We start from the raw sequence: 21,981 nt of genomic DNA on the forward strand, positions 1-21,981 counted from the left end.
CCAATATTTAACGTACATAGTCATTTTTTTATAATTTTAAGTCCATATTTAATTCCATATTTTGGTAAAAATCCATATTTAATTCCATATTTTGGTAAAAATAACTACATATATATTTACATATTTCATATATTTTTAGTCCATATAAATCCGTTCCCTGGTTATGAGAAATACAATACAAGACTTTTATATTCAAGAAAAGAGAGTGCCGACAATACCTAAACTTTTGACGGTAATTAAAGAAAAAATCAATTTTCCTTGGGGCAGAAAATCACTAAACAGTCGTGAAAAGCATGGGGTTTAGATGGAGGAAATGCCAGTCAAAACGAAAAATCTTGGTAGAAAGACCGGATATTATAGATTGGAGGGCAAACTATCTGCGTAAAATGAAGAAGTATCGAGAAGAAGGACGTGAAATTGTGTACGTAGACGAGACGTGGGTCAACAGCAATCTAACTCACCGAAGATGTTGGCAAAGTGATGACGTAATGGGAGTTCAGGACAATATGAATTCGGGGAACAGACTGATAATACTACATGCCGGGGGCGCAAGTGGTTTTCTTGCCGGTGCAGAACTAATATACAAAGCTGGCTCTACAACAGGAGACTACCATGGGCAAATGAATAGCGGCAATTTTCAAAAGTGGGTAGTTAATCAACTTATGCCAAATCTTCAGCCAAATTCTGTTGTCGTTTTAGACAATGCACCATACCATTGTATTCAGGTTGATAAAGCGCCATCACCCTATGCCCTCAAAGGGGACATGATAGAGTGGCTGAGAAAGAAAGAAGTCGAGTGCAATGAGACAATGCGTAAGAACGACCTTTATAAACTGATTCTTCCACTGAAACCAAAGGAGAAGACGTATAGAATAGATAACATGTTGTCAGGTAGTGGACATGTTGTGATACGTCTTCCTCCATATATATGTGATCTAAATGCCATCGAACTCGCATGGTCGAAAATCAAGAGAATTGTAAGGGACACGAATGTTACAGGAGATTTGTCTTTAACAAAGCTGCGCGAAACTACGAAGAACGCAATACAGGAGGTAACACGACAAGATTGGGCAGGTTTCTGCCACCACGTCGCCAATTTAGAAGCAGAATACTGGGAAAAGGACGGAGTAGTTCCAGATGTAATTGACCAAATATCAATCAACTTGAACACTGATAGTGATAGTGAAGCCGGGGGCAGCGATAGTGAAAATGGCAGTTCATCTTCTGAAGAATCCGAGTGAAACGCGACTCCGTCTGCAACACACTGCAAGCCTAGGCGAAGACAAGGTAAGAGGAAATGTTTCTTGCACGTATAATAGTACGTTTACCAATAAGCTCAACTCCCCCCTCCCTCTTCGCTTCCCACAGAAAACCTTTTCCTCACCAACAAGACCGCGGACACAGTTACCAGTCCTGTACAGTACCTCTGAAAGAGGGGTATAGCTGCAATTATTGTCACCCTTCTCTACTCTGCGCCAACCATGGTGACAATGGGACTAGTCTTCCATAATGCAGAATACCTGAGTGCAGAACATATCACAACGCAGAACGTAAAAGACAAAAATGAAATGAAATGAAATAAAATATTAAAGTACTTGTAAATAAGTGAAGTTGCGCTTAGTAAACAGGTGAAGTGCCGCTTCACGAGCTTCACCCGAAAAACCATAATCCTACCCTTACCAGATCAATATACAAGATTTGTCCAGTAATAATCTAGGGATCGTCTACTGGTGGTGCGACAATTCAAGTTGATACAATTACGATTCTTCTTAATAATCAAAATATAATTTGGTTAACTGGGTAAAATTGCATGTTGCGGAAGTTAGATTTATATAAGAGTATAATAAATAGGATTGTAATGGATATTACAAGGGCAATAATTTCTTCACACGCACATTGTCAATAGAACAGAGAAGAAAGCATTTTAAAATATTCGAAATCGTACAAAATATCGGAGAAACCAATTTTCCCTGCACAAATTGCACCAATTGAAAAATATAATTAATATTCACAATAAATACTGTATTTTATGGATTCTAAAAAGTTGTTTATTAATCTAGATATATTGGCTGATGATTATACTAAATTCCAGCACAACATTCATTCAGAATATGTAGAAATTACACTTTGGATTTTACTAAATGTATAGGCCTACTATCAAAAGGTGTTACATACCCCCTTAAATACTGTACATGTGTTACCTGTGCGATATCCGATGTTTAATTTTTTTTAAATATAATTCATAGTACTGAAACTGCCATATTGAATTCGCACAAATTGTATTATTCGTAATTTTCGTCTCGAAAATCCCTAAGATATCTAATTTAATTTTTCACCCATTTTTGTCCCACTCCACTACTTTAGGGACAAAGTCGGACTAAATAATACCTTATTCGTATTCTGTGATCGCAAAGATCCCCAGATATCGACTTTCATCGAGATGACATGAGATTTCTCACTCCCTTCTATCGTTTCATCAGTACCTTAGGATATGGCATTTAAAAAATCTAAGAATGTTTAACCAATATTGTAAAGAGTAACCTTCATTTTAAATTTTACGTCTCTAGTTAAATATAGTTTAGTGAATTTTTAAAATCGTCGACTTCTTTCTCTCTCCTCTCTGCTCGGAAATTGAATTTTTTTACTTTCCTTATACATTTTAGAAACAATTCTGAGAGATGAGATGAATAGTCTAACCCAATTTTATGTGTGAATCTTTGTTTTAAATTTAAAGGCTGCACGTCTGCTGGTTAAAAAAAAATAAATCGGTATAATTATTTTGATCATTACTGCCTCCCATTTTCCATCCCTTAATGTTCGTATTTCGTAAAACTCAGTCTTATCTATTGACTAAGGATTAATATATTTCCATATACATATATATTTCCATATATATAACAGATTATATTTCCATTTCGTACAATATTCTGGTCACGAGACATAATCATATACTTTGTCTTTTCGGGATTTACTACCAAACCTATCGCTTTATTTGCTTCAAGTAAAATTTCCGTGTTTTCCCTAATCGTTCGTGGAGTTTTTTCCTAACATATTCACGTCATCCGCATAGACAAGCAACTGATGTAACCAGTTCAATTCCAAACCCTCTGTGTTATCCTTAACTTTCCTAATGGCATATTCTAGAGCGAAGTTAAAAAGTAAAGGTGATAGTGCATCTTCTTGCTTTAGCCCGCAGTGAATTGGAAAAGCATCAAAAACTGGCCTATACCGACTCTGCTGTAAGTTTAATTGAGACACATTTTAATTAATCGAACAAGTTTCTTGGGAATACCAAAGACACATATAGACTACTGTAATATTTGTTTAGTTTTTGGAGGTGACTATCCAGAGTGCACAAATACTCGGGCGTGCATGTTTACTCTTATGTCCTACCCATTCCACTGCGACAGAGATAACAGCCGATCTTGCAGCAGTGAGGAACTCGCTCTTCAGTTCACATTAAGAAAATCCATCTGCCAAAATCCCTGGCGCGACCTATATGTCCAGGCCATTTTAAATTATTTGAAATGGTACGAAACGAATGCTCTTTTTGTCTGACTCAAAACGCCACAACAACGAATTGAGAAGCATTTTCAGTTGATATAATACAATACCTGTACGTACTCTCCCTGGTAGAACTCTTGACTCAACCCGTTGCAGAAGATGCGACGAGCAAGAAACGCTTCCTCACGTCTTGGGTTTCTGCTATCATGGAGAATTGCTCCGAATCAACAGACATAATACGGTTCGTTCTCTCATCGCAGCTTCAATCCGTCATAATGCTTCCTATGAGGTTTATGAGGAGGTTGGTTGCGTCTCTTCTGATGGCTCTACTAGACGGGCTGAGATCATCATAATTGATCGGCAGAAGTATAAGGGTGTCATTCTGGATCCCACAATCCGTTTTGAGATGCATGAGCAACAGCCACAAGAGGTGTGTCGTGAAAAACAAGATATATATGAGCCTTGTTGTCAGCATCTTGGAGCACAATACCACATCACACATTGGACAGTTTTTGGGCTCATGTTCGGTGCCCGTGGCACGATCCCACGTGAAACTTTAAATCAACTTAATATAAAATTTCTGATGCAACGATTGATGCCATAGGATCTCACGTGTTAAAATCATCCTTAGCTATAATTAGTAATCATTTGTACCCAACAAAATTTTTATTGTAAATGATTTCCTACGTTTTCTTATCTTAATGTTTTTTCTTTTTCTTTCCAAGTGTCACAAAATTGTTTTGTTTACTTATTATTCTTTATGAATTGATTAGTAGGCCGATCTATCGAACCCTTATTTAGGGCGGCTTTTGTTCCTACAAATTATCTCTGTATGAATACCACGGTAGGGGGGGGGAGGAAATCGTAGCAGTGTTGCCAACAGTACATGTGTGATAATTTGGTTTCATGGTCGCATGCATAGAAACATACATTTGTTGGTATATATTTGAAATTGCAAAAAACGTGCGATTGAGACAAAAGCACGATTTGTGTGATACTGTGGAAACGTTAATAAAATCTATGGAACAACTGGATAATACCCACGGCAGACCAATATCGATAGTCGACCCTAGTCGCTGGCCACTAGTCACCGGGCCGTACCGAGCCGTATCAAACAAAATATAATCGAAATGGTGGTAGTCAAATTCGCGACTATATTCTTAAATAATTCACTCCATTAGTCAAGTTCAAGGTTTTATGTAGTACAACGGCGGTTTTTTGAATGCATTAAAAGAAAATGAAGATGTAATAAGATCATAAACTAGGTTATCACAAGGAAATTAACAGGAAAAAAGGTGTGTTTCACGGAATACCATTAAAATGACGGAAAGTAAATTTCCGGTTAATGTTCGCCAAAGCGTAAAGTACGTAATTATGACGGCGTTGCTGTTTTATTTCTGGCCTAAAGAAAAATACCTAGCCTTTTACGAAAAAAAAATTTAGGGACCATGACATTATTCACCGCTTTCATTATAGACCTATTATTTTTTTATCAATATTACGAATCAAAAACTGTCATATTATATAATTATATAATTTTAACTACTACATGGACGAATGAAATCAAGCTAACCTAACCAAAGCTAACCTAATCTAACCAAAGCTAACCTAACCTAACCAAAGCTAACCTAACCTAACCTAACCTAACCTAACCAAAGCTAGCCTAACCTAACCAAAGCTAATCTAACCTAACCTAAGCTAATCTAACCTAACATGCAAGGCCTGTAACCGGAGCAAGAAGGGATCTCAATCATTTAATCTGCAATGTACACGCAAAAATAAATTCAAGTAAGGATCACGTCCCGAGCCTCTCCTCTAAGGCACTCGTCATAATTTACTCGCAGTATTTACGCAAATACACATTGTCGCTAACAGTGGCGCTATCTCTCAATAATGTTCAGAACGAAGGAGGTAGACAGCGAGAGAAAAAAATTTCTCCCGCCAACTACGCCACACACCAATGTCATGTTCTTATGTTGGTGACATTGTGTATTTACTTAAATTTGGTGATAAACGTAACGGCACGGTTCAAAGCGACCGTGCTAATTCTCCAGTATAGCGAAATCTATAAATTCCAATCGATTGTACCAATTCAGAAAATGTTAAAATTCATGTGTCTACACCACTGTGGTCTACATAGTTTCCTATCAAAAGTTCCAGGATTCGATGCGAACGAACAAAAATATTAATAGTAGTTTTCTCGGATGTCTGAATATTCAGACAATTGTTTGTTAATACTGTACTTATGTAAAGAGCTTTTACTCCATGCAAAGGATATTTATTAATTTTTAGCGACATTTCTGGGGATTTTTTAACAAACTTTGGAGAAATTAAGCTACTTTTTGCTGAAAAGTTACCGAGATTGTAGGACGATATGTTGGCAACAGTGATCTTCCTGCTGCCATTTCACATGGCGAAATTTAAATATCTATTCAAATTTTAATAATGGTTAGTTGTTGCGTGTGTGGTATAACAGCTAAACCAAAATCTTCAGGAAGTGCTGTTACCTTTCATATGTAAGCATTATATTGTTATATGTATGTATAATGAATGGAATTCATATAATAGTATGTCGGCCTAACCATTATGACATCGTTCTTTACAGATTTCCTAAAGATTTAAGTCGTAAAAATGAATGGCTAAAATGTATAAATAAGCCAGATTGGGAGCCAACGGCAAGAAGCGTTATTTGTTCGCAACATTTCCTGGAAGAATGTTTTGACAGGTCCTCCTCCTCCTCTAGTGTTAGGCTGAAATCAAATGCAGTTCCAACTTTGCATGTGGAAAGACTTAAATATGTAAGCTTATCATCCAAATATATATATATATATATATATATATATATATATATAATTTAACAATAATGAAACACAGTGCATTTAAATTATAATCTATAAGATTTCATATACACATCAGTCTAGTTTTTTCTCTTCTCTTTGAGGTTCGGCATCATAATTCAGAGGTTCTAAAAGAAGTTCCTTGTATAATTTCAACATCATTAGAACTGCCATCAAACTCTGACACACCAAGAAAAATTGCTCTTACAAGAACAATTCAAGATCTAGGTAAGTTACTATTGAACGTTTAAAGACTAAAAAAATCCGAATTTTATAATGTAAGAACTGGCGTTTAAAGAAGGTGACAAATTTAAAAGATATGATTAACGAATTAGAAGGGAAAAATTTTCTTCAGGGAGAAATCAATGAGGTAATATTGAATAATTTTGACAATAATCAGGACCTCATTGAAAGGTTATTTCACAAAGATAGAGGCAAACCAATACCCAAAAAGTATCCCGAAAGTATAAGGAAATTTGCCCTCACACTGAATTTCCTTTCCCTAAGGGCCTACAAATATGTACGCAGTTTGTTTTTACCTCACGAGAAAACTTCAGGTAAATGGTACAGCAATATTGATGTCAAACTTGGGTTTACAACAGAGAGGATAGAAATAGGCCTACTAGAATTAAAATTACAGAATTATGAAAAGCCTGTAGTATGTTCTTTAGTCATGGATGAAATGGCTATAAGAAGACACGTTGAATGGGATGGGAGTAATTACCATGGTCTAGTTAATTTTGGAATCTCCTGTGATGACCGAGGTCTAGAAGAAGCATCTCAGGCCCTAGTTTTTATGATTGTATCGGTCAATAAAGCTTGGAAAATCCCAAGTTATTTTTTTTTTATTAATTTAATTTCATGTTCACAAAAAGCAGAACTAGTGAAGCAATTGAATATTCTTTCAGAATGTAGTGTCAAAGTAATTAACCTAACTTTTGATGGTGCTCCTACAAACATTTCTATGTCTCAGATCTTGGGTGGATGTTTGAACATTCATAACATAGAAACAGAAATTATTTCAAATAATGCATCCATATACATCATCCCTGATCCGTCTCGCATGATAAAATTTATTAGAAATTCCTTTTGCAGAAATAAAGATATTTTATAATGGAAAAAAACGAGAAAATCGATTTCATCTATCACAAGAAACTCAGTAGGCTTCAGGAGGAAGAGGAATTACTTTTAAGTAACAAGTTAAATTTATTTATTTATTTAATGCAGGGCTGTAGAATTTATCTTTAGCCCTGATAATGACAACATGCAATATTCATAGTTTAGTATGAAACAAGTAAACAAATTAGACTCAACAGCACTATATATCCACCTATGCTCTAACATATGAAGCTCCAAAAATTAAGTACATTTTGTCATACGTAAATGGCTTAGAATGGATGTGGAGATAACAGGAATAAATTAGTAGATTATTATATCATATATTTCACTGTAGCTTTATTAAACGTGTTATGGTTACATGGACTGAACACTTCATTTCTACTTCCTTTTATTACTGTTCACTATATTCACCAACAGAAAAGAATATTAGCTTTTATAAAAATAACACCCGCTGAATTTTACTAGACTTTCAAAATTACACAAAACAAATTATAATTGTAATAATACGAACATAACAGCTGATTAACACACCGGAAAAAGATATGAACTATGGGTAATTTGACGGCCATGCCATAGTAATGGCGTAGGGTTGGTATCTTCACTTCACGATACTTTGAAGTAAATTTGATTTACTGTAAATGAGTTGTATTTCCATGTTTCATGTAAATGACAGCAGTTGTTGTATTTAATCAGCACTTACAGAACTGATAATGGACTGGAAAGGCAGAGAGAATGGTGAACTACCAACGTATGGAATATACGCATGTGGAGCTTTAATGTGCGAAAACAGAATGACAAATAAAAGGAACATAATATTTCATCGTTTTCCAAGAGACGAAGAAAGGTAAATAATGAAATACCCGTAATACGTATTTTTCGCCGTAGTTTCGGAGCATTTTCTATGCAGCGACATTCATGATTATAAACCATAATTAGGTATTAGGACTAACACTTTCCATTAAAACATTATTAGCCTCCTGGGAAAATTTCAGTATACGGATTCCTCACTGACAGGTCTATATCTTAGAATATTAAAAAGAGCAGATTTGTCTGCGTTTGTCGAATGCACATCATCATGCTTACGAAAAGACACTTTTCAGTGCCAATAATTTATTTTATGTGCATAAGGTTGGAATTTTGAAGTAAGAGGGAAAGGAAGGAATCCGTGTTCTGAAATGTAACCGAAAATTTTTTGCTGCTGTTTTTACTTATTTATTGATGAAATGTCCTGGAAGCTGAAATTAGGAATCTATAGAATACTAAGAACGTGGTTTTACTTTCTGGTACCCAATACTTTCCACAGAATAACCTGAAACTATTCACCTGTTGTACATAGTAATGAATGGGTGTAATGCTGCCATAATAACATGTGCTGATGAGGCATGTAATTTAAGTTCGGTATTTAAGTTTGCTCGAGAGGTCCAGGTGGAAATTTCTGGACATTGGGGGTTTGTGGGTCTGCATCCAGCAACAGAGCTCTTTTAGTACCAGTGGAGGTGCAAATTTTTGGACACTAGGTGTTTGGGGACTTGGACCGCACCAGCAAGAAAACATTTTTAGTGCCAAAAGAGGTAGAGATTATTGTCGAAAGAGGTCATAATTAACAACTTTTTTTTTAGAGAGAGAGAGAGAGAGAGAGAGATTTTTGTGGTCTATGTCTCTGATGTGTAAGTGTAGGCAAAGTACTAGTAAATCATTTATAAATAAAGCAATTTAGATTAACAATATTGTTTTGTTTAAATGGTGATCCATTCCCTCTCGACATCTGGTGTGGACAATATGGCAGCAATGCATCCATTCATTACCAATCATTTGGGGTAACTCTGTACTAATTCTATCATATTTTTATACTTACCTAAAATAGTGGCTGTCCCGCGTCGTGGTCTAAGGCATCTGCCTAGGACTCGCGTTACGGAATGCATGCTGGTTCGAATCCCCATGAGGGAAGAAATTTTCTCATGAAATTTCGGCCAGTTTATGGGACCGGTGCCCACCCAGCATCGTGATACATTTGGGGAGCTATGATAGGTAGCGAAATCCGATTGTGAATGCCAGCTATAACGGCTGGGGGATCATCGTGCTAACCACATGATACCTCCATTCTGGTTGGATGATCGTCCACCTCTGCTTCGGCATGTGGGTGTGAGGCCAGCAGCCGGTTGGTCAGTCTAGGCTCTTCACGGGCTGTAGCGCCACAGATTATTTTAAAATAGTGTCTATTGAAATTGATGTTTAAAAGTAAATTATTTCAGAAAACTACTTATTTTATAGGTGGAAACATAATAAACATCAAAAGTCATATCAATGGCCCGGAACAAGACTGTTCCAAGTCCATTTTACTTCTTTTTTCCAGAAGAGCTATTTTAAGCTCCTGACATTCAAAGCTTCATGAAACAATTTGGAATAGCTTCATAGCAACCTTATAGAGAGGAATATTTACAATTTTGTTCGATTCATATATGCAGAGAAGAACTGGAACACAATGAAACACAGATTTCTTTCTTATAAAAAATTGGACTTAGAACAGTCTGGTTCTCAGCCATTGATATTTTAAATAGGTAAAATTTGACTTTAATGGTGGTACAAAGTTACACGGATATTTGGGGAAACTTAATAGCACATATTTGGTAATTTCCCAGAATGTGCCGCTCCACATAGACAAGTTTTACACTAAACCTAAACTTAGTATACAAGGTATATTTGTTAAATAAAATAGCAAAATAAAAGATTATGTTTCCTATTAATATAGAACCAAGAGCATGTCTTTACTTACAAATACAAAGTTCATATGAATCTGTATTGTGCTTATTTTAGGTGTAAGGAATGGTTGGTAAGAGCAGGAAGACTAGATTTATTAGATAAACCAATAGAACTGGTACATTCAGACATGGCATTGTGTGAAGCCCATTTTGAAAAGGATTGTTACTGCAAATCAAATTGCCTTCGAAGTGATGCTGTACCAACAATATTCAAACATAATACTTACACAGATTCCATGACATTTGGGGAAAATTCCGAAGACGGTGTTCCAGATCCTGGTATGTTAATATCTATTGTGTATTGAATTATGAGTATAATTTTGTGCTTAAGTTACCTTTCTCCTGTCAGATGCTTATATTTTCATATCATGAACTAACAGTGCACGCCATCTGTTACAGAAAGAAAAAAATATAGCGACATTATATATCATATAGTAAGTAATTTAGTGTAAGGAAAGACAGATGAGTGTAATTAAGTATTATTTAGTTTATAATTGTGTAACTTTCATAACTTTCCAATGTATTTGCCCGCTCCTATAAATTTACATTTGTTTCATCACTCTCTAAGCCATTTCCTGGAGGAGGGAAACGATGGCTCATTAACTTTCACAAGCTACTTATCAGGTTTAAAATTACGTACAACCTACCTGGGATCTTTTCTGATCCCAGACAATTTTTAATTTTTAGTTACATTTTTGCTGTCTTATAATTTTATATATGGCATAATATGTGATATATAATTTATTATAATTATATTGTATTTATTTGTATTATTGTCCTGTTGTTTTTCTCTTTTATAAAAAACATTTTATTAAATTTTTATTTACTAAATGTTGAGGTAATCGCATCGCTTCCATCACTACTGTCATCAAAGTTATCATCAATGTCATACAGGGCTTGGTGCTCACTGTATCCCTCTTCAAAACGGATGCTTTCCATTATATGAACATTAGTATATAACTGTAGTACCGTATAATGTATTGTGTAGCACAAAACACAACTTACTACATTCAGGTATTCCTTATGACATTGTATCCAGTACAGAACGTTATTGAAGCAGTGTTCGTTACAACAACGGATTGAAGTACCAGCTGCATATTGTAGCAACAACTGGAGCTAGTACAGAGTTATAACAACATTTAAATTAAGTAACTTCAGATGAATAAAATGGGAAGTAGCGCACAACCTATCAAAATTAAATTACAAATAAATATGTAAAAAAAAGAAAAATACATATCCAAACTAATTTAGAGAATGCAATAGAAGCATGCTTAGAATACTGAATGAATACAACTACATTCTGCCAACTTACAAGCGTATGTAAAAAGTATGGGATCAGAAAAAATCCCAGATAGGTTGCAAGGGTTAATGGACATAGGATTATTTCGTCAGCAAGAGCGATTCTGGGTGAAATTGGCGAAAGAAATTATTTGAATTTGTTTCATTTATTGATTGAATGAATGAATGCTTGGTTCACAGAGTACTGAGTATGCTTACAGACTAACAGTACCCAGATTCACTGTTTGAAGCAATGTATGGTGAAATATCTCGCCATTCCATAGCCACGGAGTCCACTTTTGAATTCTCTTATCATTTGAATTTCAAGGCATTTTACAAATTTTTGCTACTACTTTTTCGAAGTTCAGAGTCCAGTTTACACCAAACCTTTTTTTTTTTTTTTTTTTTTTTCGCGTTTGTTTAGACAGTCTCATTGCACTCAAACGATGAAAGCTTAAATATATAGATTGGTTCAGATCTCTTAAAGTTATGTGCATAAAATTAATGTCGGAACACAGCTTTAGAGGCATGTTCCGACCAGGTTTGTATGGATATTTACAGTTACAGGACTCTTCGTCTACACAGTAGTATACTTCGTTTTGATATGTTTATTTGTTCAAAAGTTGTAAGTAATTCTGATGTAACACTTTTTTTTGGTCATTACTGAGTGGTTAGTGACCTACTATGCCGAACACAAAAGACATAGTCCTTCCAAAAAGAATTCCATCATTATATTGCTTAAAATAATTGAAGACCTCCCAGGAATAAGGTTGTAAACAACAAATCTATAAATTCATGTTTGAGGAGAAAGAAAAAAAAATTCAGAGGCATATTTCGTTACACTTATATTTACTAGCAGATATATTTGACTGATCAAGGATACAAGTATAGTCTGGGTCAGCTTACTTCATACCCTAAGGGTGAAACCTAACCATTTTTCCCCCATTACTACATATGCTAGTGGATTGTGGTGATTTTCTAGTTTGTAGGTTAAATTTTCTTTTGTCAACTTCGTTTCGAATTTCGATACTGAGAAATACTACAAATGGTAGTGATTTTGTAACTGGTATGTTAGCAGCTGAGACAAATATCAATAATATTTGTCGGTACTGGAGTTCCATGAAATTAAAATTGTACAAGATTTCTGAGCCGGTTACTAGAAGCTAGAGAAATTTGAACATAGTAATAATTAATTAATATCAGTATTAATATTAATACATAATAGTTATTTTGTGTGTTGCGTTGTAGTTATAATTCAAGACTGTAGACAGGTAACTTTTCGGAGTTAGTACTAATAATTTCATGTGATCAAACAAAATACATTTTTAGGTTAGGTCTTATGAGTCAATTGTTTGGTCAAACCAATGCATTTCATATTGCTAGACAAAATACTTGACATGTTGATCCCTTTCTCTTGTAGTTTGCCTACGAAAATATGTTACAAATTATTGAGTTATTTAGAATAACCTTCCAACATAAAGTACGGTAAGTAAATAAGTCATTTAGTATATAGGATCGTGTGATATCTGGTAACAGTTGGCAACACTGACAAGACGGCAATATTTGCTGTTTAGGAACTGTTCTTAAGGTGCGTACACACTTAGCGAACGAACGAACGACAAACGATTGCATTCGTTGATTGAAATCGGTACGTGTGTACGTCGCAGCAAAGGCAAACCGATCGTTTGGTTTGCCTTCGGAAGTGATCCGTCGCTTGTCGGTACATCAAAGGAAGTTGGTATTCGTTGTGGACGGGATTTGCCACTAGCTTGTAGTTCGTAGCAGAACGCAGCGCTTAGTTCAATTTCACTAACAGGATGTCGAAACTGGAGTGGACGGAAGACGCTGTTATAAACCTTATTAATGCATATAGGGAGCAGGAAACTTCATGGAATCCCAAGTATCCTACTTACCACAATAAAATAAGAAAACATGATGTTTGGGAACCTATTGGAAAGATGTTTAGCTGCAAGATAGGCGAGTCAAACACGTGCAAAATTTGAAAATTATTTTTGTTTATTTATTTTCAGTGGATATGTTTTTTGTTTATTGTAGGGAGCAGAAGTCAAAAAGAAAATTGAAAATTGAATCCCTACTGACATCATTCTGGAGTGAAAGACAGAATTCCATAAAAAGTTCTGGAATGGGAAGTGATGAAGTGTACGAGTCAACTTGGTTCGCGTATAAACATATGTCGTTCCTTTTGGACAAATTCACGCCCAGGAAAAACAAAGTTCCAACCTTGTGCACACAAAATAAATTATTGGCATTGAAAAGTGTATTTTCGTAAGCATGATGCGCATACGACAAACACAGACAAATCTCTCTTTTTAATATTTTAAGATAATTATTGTCAGTGAGGTATCCGTGTACTGAAACTTTCCCCTGGGGCTTATTTCATAAAAGTAATAATTTAATACCATTACTAAAAAGGTAATAACATTAAGTAATATTATTACTGTTCTGTTTCATAAAAGTAATATTTAATAATATTATTTATTACTGTAAACGCTCATATTATTACTAAAATAAATAATAATATTACTAAAGTGTTTCATAAAGCAGCAAAGATAATTAAATTTATTAATAATATTAACGTTAGTTCCATGACTGTATTTTAAGTAATAGTTTAATAATTTGTAAAAAGTAAATGCCAATGTAGGGTTAGATTTTGAAGATAAAACCATGAAACCATTTGGAATGGATAATTCTGACTCAAATAGTGATGAAGAGGGAGTGTTTGTCCGACGTCCAAGAAATTTTAGACAACGAATATCCTACAACCATATGCAAGAAAGTTACGAATATAATGAAATAGTTGACCTTTCAATTCGAGAACTTTTCGCAAAAAACTCTGTTCCTTCAAGTTATTTTCACGTCTTTTCCCCATTTTAAAAAGCATAAGAGACAAAATGAATGACTAACAAAGTCCCTCTCCATACTTAAAAATACTTACAAACTGTCATAGGCGCCAATGTAGGTGGACCAGGCTGAAATTGAAAACTATCTTATCTAATTGTAAAAGAGGAACAATTGGAAAGGATGAAACCTAAATTAAATTCAATTACAGTATAGAACTGTTAGAAAGTAATTACTGTATATTTTACATTATTTTATGTTATTTGAATGATTAAACTTAACGTTTTTCCCTCCTTTCTCGTCATTTTTTAAATTATAATAATTGTTCAGAAATATATGCCTATGGGACATCTACATCACAAAATACAGTAATATTAATATTTTCTGTACCTATTGAAATGTTTTTTCAATGTATACTTGTGACAACCTGAATCTATATACTCTTCACTAATTAACATTGTGAAGATCTTGGTGAGCCAAAATCTTTTGCATACATATATCAACAAGTAGATCTATTACAAAATATGTGGACTACTTTAAACCATCCCTATTGAGGGCATAAACTAAAATTAACTTACGAGATTTATAGGTACCGTATCCACAATTCCACATCACAATCTCTAATTAGAACATATGTATTTGCATTTTGTATAGTCAGGTAACTTCTTGAAAATACTACTTACAACATAATCAGCAATAAAAACCCATTAAGACAATTTCAGTATTTTTATTAATTTCGTCATAACATTAATCTTTTACAACATCCACACCTTCAAACTCAAACACTATATTTTCTAGGACCGACTTCACCGCGTAAGTACTTATGTCGTTATTGCATTACTTATTTATTTTTGGTAAAAGAGTAATTTTTATGTGTATTTATTTACGCTTGCACCAATAATTTTTAAGTCTTTTTATATAAGTACTTGCGCAGTATTCCGAATTATAACGGAACTTGAAATATCTTACATAAGACGCTTTGCAGGGTCCACTAACCCTGTCGTTAACACTGTCCTTAAGGCTGGTACAATATTGTCATCGAAAGTTTTCACTGCTTAACATTTTCATATGGTACTTCTTTAGATAACGAGGTCCAAGTTTTACACACGCGCGCGCACACACACGCTTCTGTCACTGATACACTGTTTTTGGAATTGCAAACTTTACAACAGCAGAGACGTGAACAATTAGGAATGATAAATATCTGTTCACAATATTTTAGATTTATCATATTGTTTCTTTTACTCGTAAATCAACTGAATCAAATAACAGAAACAATAACTTCGAGTTGCAGTGATTTACAATCTTATCTGAAATAAATTGTCTCCCAAACCTTCACACATATTACGATTTACTCTGTTGTTGCTATTAAAGATAGTACTTCAAAACTTATTTCATTCAACAACTGTTAACAGAGAGAATAATATAAATAGCTGTAGAGTGCAGACAAACTTGGTTATGTTTGTCAGCCTTAACCTCAAATCATCTGGCTACTGTACGTATTTTATGACTCGTGCAAAACGTTTATGAAACAGAATTTAGTCGGTTAATAAAATTGTTTTCATGACTGCAATACTATTACTTAATATTATTACTGTGTTTATGAAACAGGCCTGCACTTGCTATAATTATATTTTCGTCTGCCTTTATAGCGGATAATCAGCGAATGTGAATGTTTTCTGACAATTTGCTGATGATTTGTACGTCGCTTCAAACAGCGAACGAACAACGAAGTTTTGCTTCATCATTCGTTCGTTGTTCGTTCGCTAAGTGTGTACGCACCTTTATGTGACTCTCACTATATATTCAGCTATTTGGATGCAGTCATTTATTGTTATAAATGAATGCTTCAAAATTACTTTTTCCAGTTAAGTCACATATTTCATTAATTTGATGTTACATACTTTCTCCAAAGAGGTCTTCAATTATGAATTTAAACGAACATTGCATGCTATTGTTATTATTATTATTATTGTTGTTGTTGTTGTTGTTGTAATTATTATTAATTTAATTTGCCGAGTAAAAACTTTTTAATGTTGTGGTACTCTTAAATTTCTTCTGGTAATTATGTTGTGCAAATATAATATTTCCATATGTGTTCGAGGTGTGTTCAGAAATTAAGTACGTCTGGCTACTAAAAAGTTGTACATTTTTAAATACTGTATTTATGTCAAATTCTGCATACCTTAAATAACATTTGTACATGGTTGCTAGCATTCTTCAAACACTTATAATAATTATCTTCATAGAATGCAGCCATTTGTTATGTTAGCCACTTCTGCACTACATCTTTTAGATCATCATCATCATCATCATCATCATCATCATCATCATCCTCAAAATACTGGCTGACTAGGAACTTCTTCAGACGCATGAAAAGATTAACTTTGACACCAAGTTCAGGACTGTATGGGGTTTGTCCATTTAATTCATGCAAATAAGGTGATGAGGTTTTTAATGTGAGCAGGAGATTCCAGTGGGGAATTGTCTCGTCCTTTGTTGAACATCCGAACTCATTTTGTAACCATTACCATCAAATCTTTGCATTCTCATATACACTTTACGACCTGGTATTGAATTTCATATGGCCACACATTCCTAACATTAAAGACACAATTACAGATCATATTTCACAGATGATAGGTCATTCATTTGTTTTAACATACTTAGAGAACCTAGAGGTTCATTGCCACCCTCACATAAGTCCGCCATCAGTCCCTATCCTGAGCAAGATTAATTCAGTCTCTACCATCATATACCACCTCCCTCAAATCCATTTTAATATTATCCTCCCATCTACGTCTCGGCCTTCCCAAAGGGCTTCTCCCCCTCCTCCCTCCCATTCTAACTAACATTCTGCATGCATTTTTGGATTCGCTCATATGTGCTACATGCCCTGCCCATCTCAAATGTCTCGATTTAATGTTCCTAATTATGTCAGGTGAAGAATACATTGTTTGCAGTTCTACGTTGTGTAACTTTCTCCATTCGCCTGTAACTTCATCCCTCTTAGCCCTAAATATTTTTCTAAGCACCTTATTCTCAAATATCCTTAACCTCTGTTCCTCTCTCAAAGTGAGAGTCCAAGTTTCACAACCATACAGAACAATTGGTAATATAACTGTTTTATAAATTTTAACTTTCAGATTTTTTGACAGCAGACTGGATGATAAAAGCTTCTCAACCGAATAATAACAGGCATTTCCCATGTTTATTCTGTGTTTAATTTCCTCCCGAGTATCATTTATATTTGTTACTGTTGCTCCAAGATATTTGAACTTCTCCACCTCTTCAAAAGATAAATTTCCAATTTTTATATTTCCATTTCGTACAATATTCCCGTCACGAGTCATAATCACATACTTTGTCTTTTCGGGATTTACTTCCAAACCTATCTCTTCACTTGCTTCCAGTAAAATTCCCGTGTTTTCCCAAATCGTTTGTGGATTTTCTCCTAACATATTCACGTCATCTGCATAGACAAGCAGCTGATGTAACCTGTTCAATTCCAAGCCCTCTCTGTTATCCTGGACCTTCCTAATGGCATACTCTAGAGCAAAGTTAAAAAGTAAAGGTGATAGTGCATCTCCTTGCTTTAGCCCGCAGTGAATTGGAAACACATCTTACAGAAACTGACCTATACGAACGTTTCACTGAGACACATTTTAATTAATCGAACTAGTTTCTTGGGAATACCAAATTCAATATCATATAAAACTTCTCTCTTAACCGAGTCATATGCCTTTTTGAAATGTATGAATAACTCATGCACTGTACCCTTGTACTCCATTTTTTCTCCATTATCTGTCGAATACAAAATATCTGGTCAATAGTTGATTGTGGCTTTCTAGTGAATGAATAAATAACTCCACATGGCACAAAGAGATAATCTTGATGCTCCGCAAAAAATATGCGCAAGAGATTGCAGAAACAGTGCTTGCTTTGTGAACATGCCTCATGGTTAGGAATGATTGAAATTCCATGACTAATACAGTTTATATTTTTTACCTCTAGGGACATTACTACAGTCTTTTGATCATTCATATTGCATAAATGCAAAGGAAATCGTTTTTATTGCTGTAAACGACAGCAATACTGCGTCAGATTCAAGACAGAATGAAGAGGAAGGTGTTGTGTTTCAAGAGTCTACAATGCAGGATCATTCTTATGCCAATGATGGAATACTCGATGCCGTATGTGAAGAGCAAGATATAGATTCTGGTGAAGTTGTAAACAGAGTGATCCATCCATACACAGAAGCCGTTTTTTCATGGGATGAAATTCCATCACAAATATGTAGGCTCTGTGCATGTACTAATGAATCACATCCAAAACAGTCGGTAATTGGTTGGATGAGTTTACTGGATGAAGTAATTCCTGGCTTGGTGAGTATATCTACTGTATTATTTTGTTAGCACTGCATATACACTAGTGTCCAAAAGTTAAGCATAATTCAATATTTTGTTCCCAACCTATCAGAATGGCACCAAACTTGTACAAATGAATCACACAGGATCTGGTATGTAACAGAGTAACACATATCAGCAAATTTTGTCTTATTGTGGCCTAGGGAAACATTTTACACAATTAGGATACAAAATCTGACTATCACTTCCACAATAATGATGGTGCAGAGCGGTTAATATGGGGTGTGGTTACCGTCATGACTACACAGGCGTCGCAGCATCGTGGCATGCCCTCTATCAGGTGGTTCAAGGCTCTGCAGGCAGCTGTTCCCATTCCAGACGAAGAGCATTATGGAGGGGTGGAAGTTTCCTCGGTAGAGGCTGGCGGGTTGCAACTCGCCTTCCTAATGCATCCCAGGCATTCTCTATAGTGTTCAGATTCGGGGACATCACTGGTCAGTCCATGCGCTGGATATCTTCCCCCTCAAGATACTCGTCCTTCAGGTTGGCTCTATGCAGACTTGCATTGTCGTCCATAAAGATGAAGTGTGGACCAATTGCACCTCAGAAAAGTCGCACATGTTCGAATACCTCGTCTCTGTATCTCTAGGCATTCTCAGTACCAACTGCGAAGATGTGCAGATCTGTATGTGCATTGAAAATTATGCCTGCCCACACCAGTACGCCTCCACCACCAAATGGGCGTTTTTTCACGATGTTTGTGGGATGAAACCTGGTTCCACGTTCTCTTCAGATTATTGTGCGACGGAAATCATTGGTCACACTGAATCTGGACTCGTCTGTAAATAGCACGTTCCTCCATTCATCCAAGGTCCAATGTTGATGTTGCCGACTCCCCTGTAAACAGTTCCTTATGTGTATTGGAGTGAGCTGGTCACACACTGCTGGTCGTCTGGCATAGAGACCGCCTGCTCTGAGCCTCCGGTATACAGTTTGCCTGGAAACTCGAACGCCTGAGGCGGCTGCAATCTCAGGAGACAGTTGCCTTGCAGGCATCGTCTGATTAAGTCGTGCTGTTAAGGTCCTCTTGCGGCGTTTTGACCTGTGGACGACCTTGTACAGGCATACGACGAACATCTCCTGTGTCTTCGAACCGTCGCCAAAGCCTGGAAATGACACTTTGTGCCACATTCAGGGCTCCAGAGACTTCGGTCCAGACGTCCGATTATTCCACCCTTCAAAACAGATTCCAGTTGGCGTCTCTGTGGCATGTTGGTGCTGTCCTGTATACACTGTGATAAGAAACTACCCTCTGTTCACAATGAGAGAACAAGAACGAATGAGTGGCACTGGGTCTGTTTGCTTACCTTCTAAACATGTGTTTATTCGGAGGGCAGGCGGAGGTTGGAGTACCCCCTCCCTATGCACAAGTACGATGCGGCACACACTGTGAGAAAGTTTTACAGTGATTGCTCACCATTTTCCCTTTCAGTTCTCTGTTTTACGAATTATGCTTAACTTTGGGCACTAGTGTATATTGTTAAGTGTCAGTGTCTATGTTCAGGTATTATCTATGGCCAGAACCGGCACACAGCCTGTCCCCTTACCCGAGTTGCTTTTATGCAGCTGTCCTATTTACAATATGAGTTCCCCACCCCTGGGGATGTTTGTTTATTAATGGCAATTTCATGGATATTGAATTTTGGAAGATGAAATTATATTTATTATTTGGAATTATTAAAGGGTAGTTTTGAAATAGAAATTATTTATTTTCTTGTAGTTATGGCTGCCATAACTAGAGCTCAAATTCCGTTTTCTTGATGACTTGCTGCTGCTATAGCAACACTTGAGATGAGATGTCAATAATTCATTTCTTCGTGAGCACTCACATACTTTTCACAGTAAGAAGGTAAATTAAATATTATTTCCCAAGTCACTCACTCACCTTCTCTGACAAGCAAACATTCTGATGGGGGCAGATAAAGTTTTTTTGAATAATTTCAAGGGAAAAATTGTTCCGGGGCCGGGCATCGAACCCGGGACCTTTGGTTTAGCGTACCAACGCTCTACCAACTGAGCTACCCGGGAACTCTACCCGACACCGATCCAATTTTTCCCTCTATATCCACAGACCTCAAAGTGGGCTGACAACCGTCAAGCAACCAACTTCAAGTGCACACTAACTCCATGTGACTTAAATTGTGGTTTTCTGTTAACGAACAGTGACGTGTATTATGCAAATCAAGATTTCAGGTATAACTCCCTGTAAAGTTGATTTGAATAATTTCGAGGGGAAAAATTGTTCCGGGGCCGGGCATCGAACCCGGGACCTTTGATTTAACGTACCAACTGAGCTACCCGGGAACTCTACCCAACACTGATCCAATTCTTCCAGTATGTTAACAATGTCAAAACAAGTGCTTACAGTTGCATATTTGTGTATTAAATGACTTGTATAGTCATTCTAACAACAGTTATGTACTGTTAGCCATATTGCTTATTATTTTTGCTATGCTGCAGATCCATCCACAGTACTGGTTCGAATAGTACAATAACTGATTTTGAAATGGCCGCAAAAATCGTTTATATACACTCTTATACAATGACATAATGTCTAAAATACAGAGTAAGCCATAAATGAACTAAGGAGAGGAATTCGAACCGGTACTGTGAATGGATTCCTGGTATAGCTCATTTGGTAAGAGAATATAGCGCACTAAGCTGAGAGGTCCTAGGTTCGGTCCCCAGTGACAACGAAAAATCCTATTTCAACTATGAATTCATAATAGCATAAAAAATATGGCAATTTTCTACATTATACTTTTGCTAGTTGTACAGAGTGATTTATATAGAACTGACACATTTCTTTCTTTCTTTATTTCAAAACGAATGATGCTAGCCACAATTTGTTATACCTCAAATGTAGAGTATCTTTTGGAGATTACTAACCTCTATTGGAAATGTTGAAAATTCTTTATTTATTCGGCTGGAAATTCACTTAATGACCAGTTTTTAACATCAAATTAAGCAGGAGTTTTGATTCCCTGTCACGAGATGCGCAGATGTTTATTCTTTATTCTGTATATTTGTCATATTCTTTCAGAGATCCAGTTGTTTCGAATTTGTTTACCAGTCCCAGTATTGTGCTTGTTTGGGGGAGATTGCGAACACCAAATTCTCTCTGGTATGCCCTTTGAGTAGCTGTAATTGAATTCGTAATCCAGTATTGCTTCACAAGGAAGAGCCATTGATTTAATG

At 35.8% G+C, this 21,981-nt stretch overlaps 1 protein-coding gene and 1 non-coding gene across 5 annotated transcripts in view; one reads left to right on the forward strand and one right to left on the reverse strand.

Annotated features, from left to right (window-relative positions):
* The first annotated feature begins 5,827 nt into the window (after positions 1 to 5,827).
* LOC138692628 (zinc finger protein 93-like) overlaps positions 5,828 to 21,981 on the forward strand; it is a 34,826-nt gene continuing 18,672 nt past the window's right edge. Inside the window, exons 1-6 of one of the 4 annotated variants that reach the window (XM_069815685.1) lie at positions 5,828 to 6,020; positions 6,110 to 6,302; positions 6,446 to 6,569; positions 8,154 to 8,304; positions 10,275 to 10,498; positions 18,371 to 18,741. In XM_069815685.1, the coding sequence (XP_069671786.1) occupies positions 5,950 to 6,020; positions 6,110 to 6,302; positions 6,446 to 6,569; positions 8,154 to 8,304; positions 10,275 to 10,498; positions 18,371 to 18,741 (1,134 nt within the window). In that variant the 5' untranslated portion in view covers positions 5,828 to 5,949. Of the gene's footprint in view, positions 6,021 to 6,109; positions 6,303 to 6,445; positions 6,570 to 7,808; positions 8,049 to 8,153; positions 8,305 to 10,274; positions 10,499 to 18,370; positions 18,742 to 21,981 lie in introns of those variants that run through there. The other 3 variants (XM_069815682.1, XM_069815684.1, XM_069815683.1) reach the window with 3 other exon arrangements.
* On the reverse strand, positions 20,739 to 20,811 carry TRNAS-GCU (transfer RNA serine (anticodon GCU)). The gene has a single exon. It is a non-coding gene; the product is annotated as a tRNA-Ser (tRNA).

The sequence above is a fragment of the Periplaneta americana genome, chromosome 17, assembly GCF_040183065.1.
Source record: "Periplaneta americana isolate PAMFEO1 chromosome 17, P.americana_PAMFEO1_priV1, whole genome shotgun sequence".
NCBI classification, from domain to species: Eukaryota; Metazoa; Arthropoda; class Insecta; order Blattodea; family Blattidae; genus Periplaneta; species Periplaneta americana.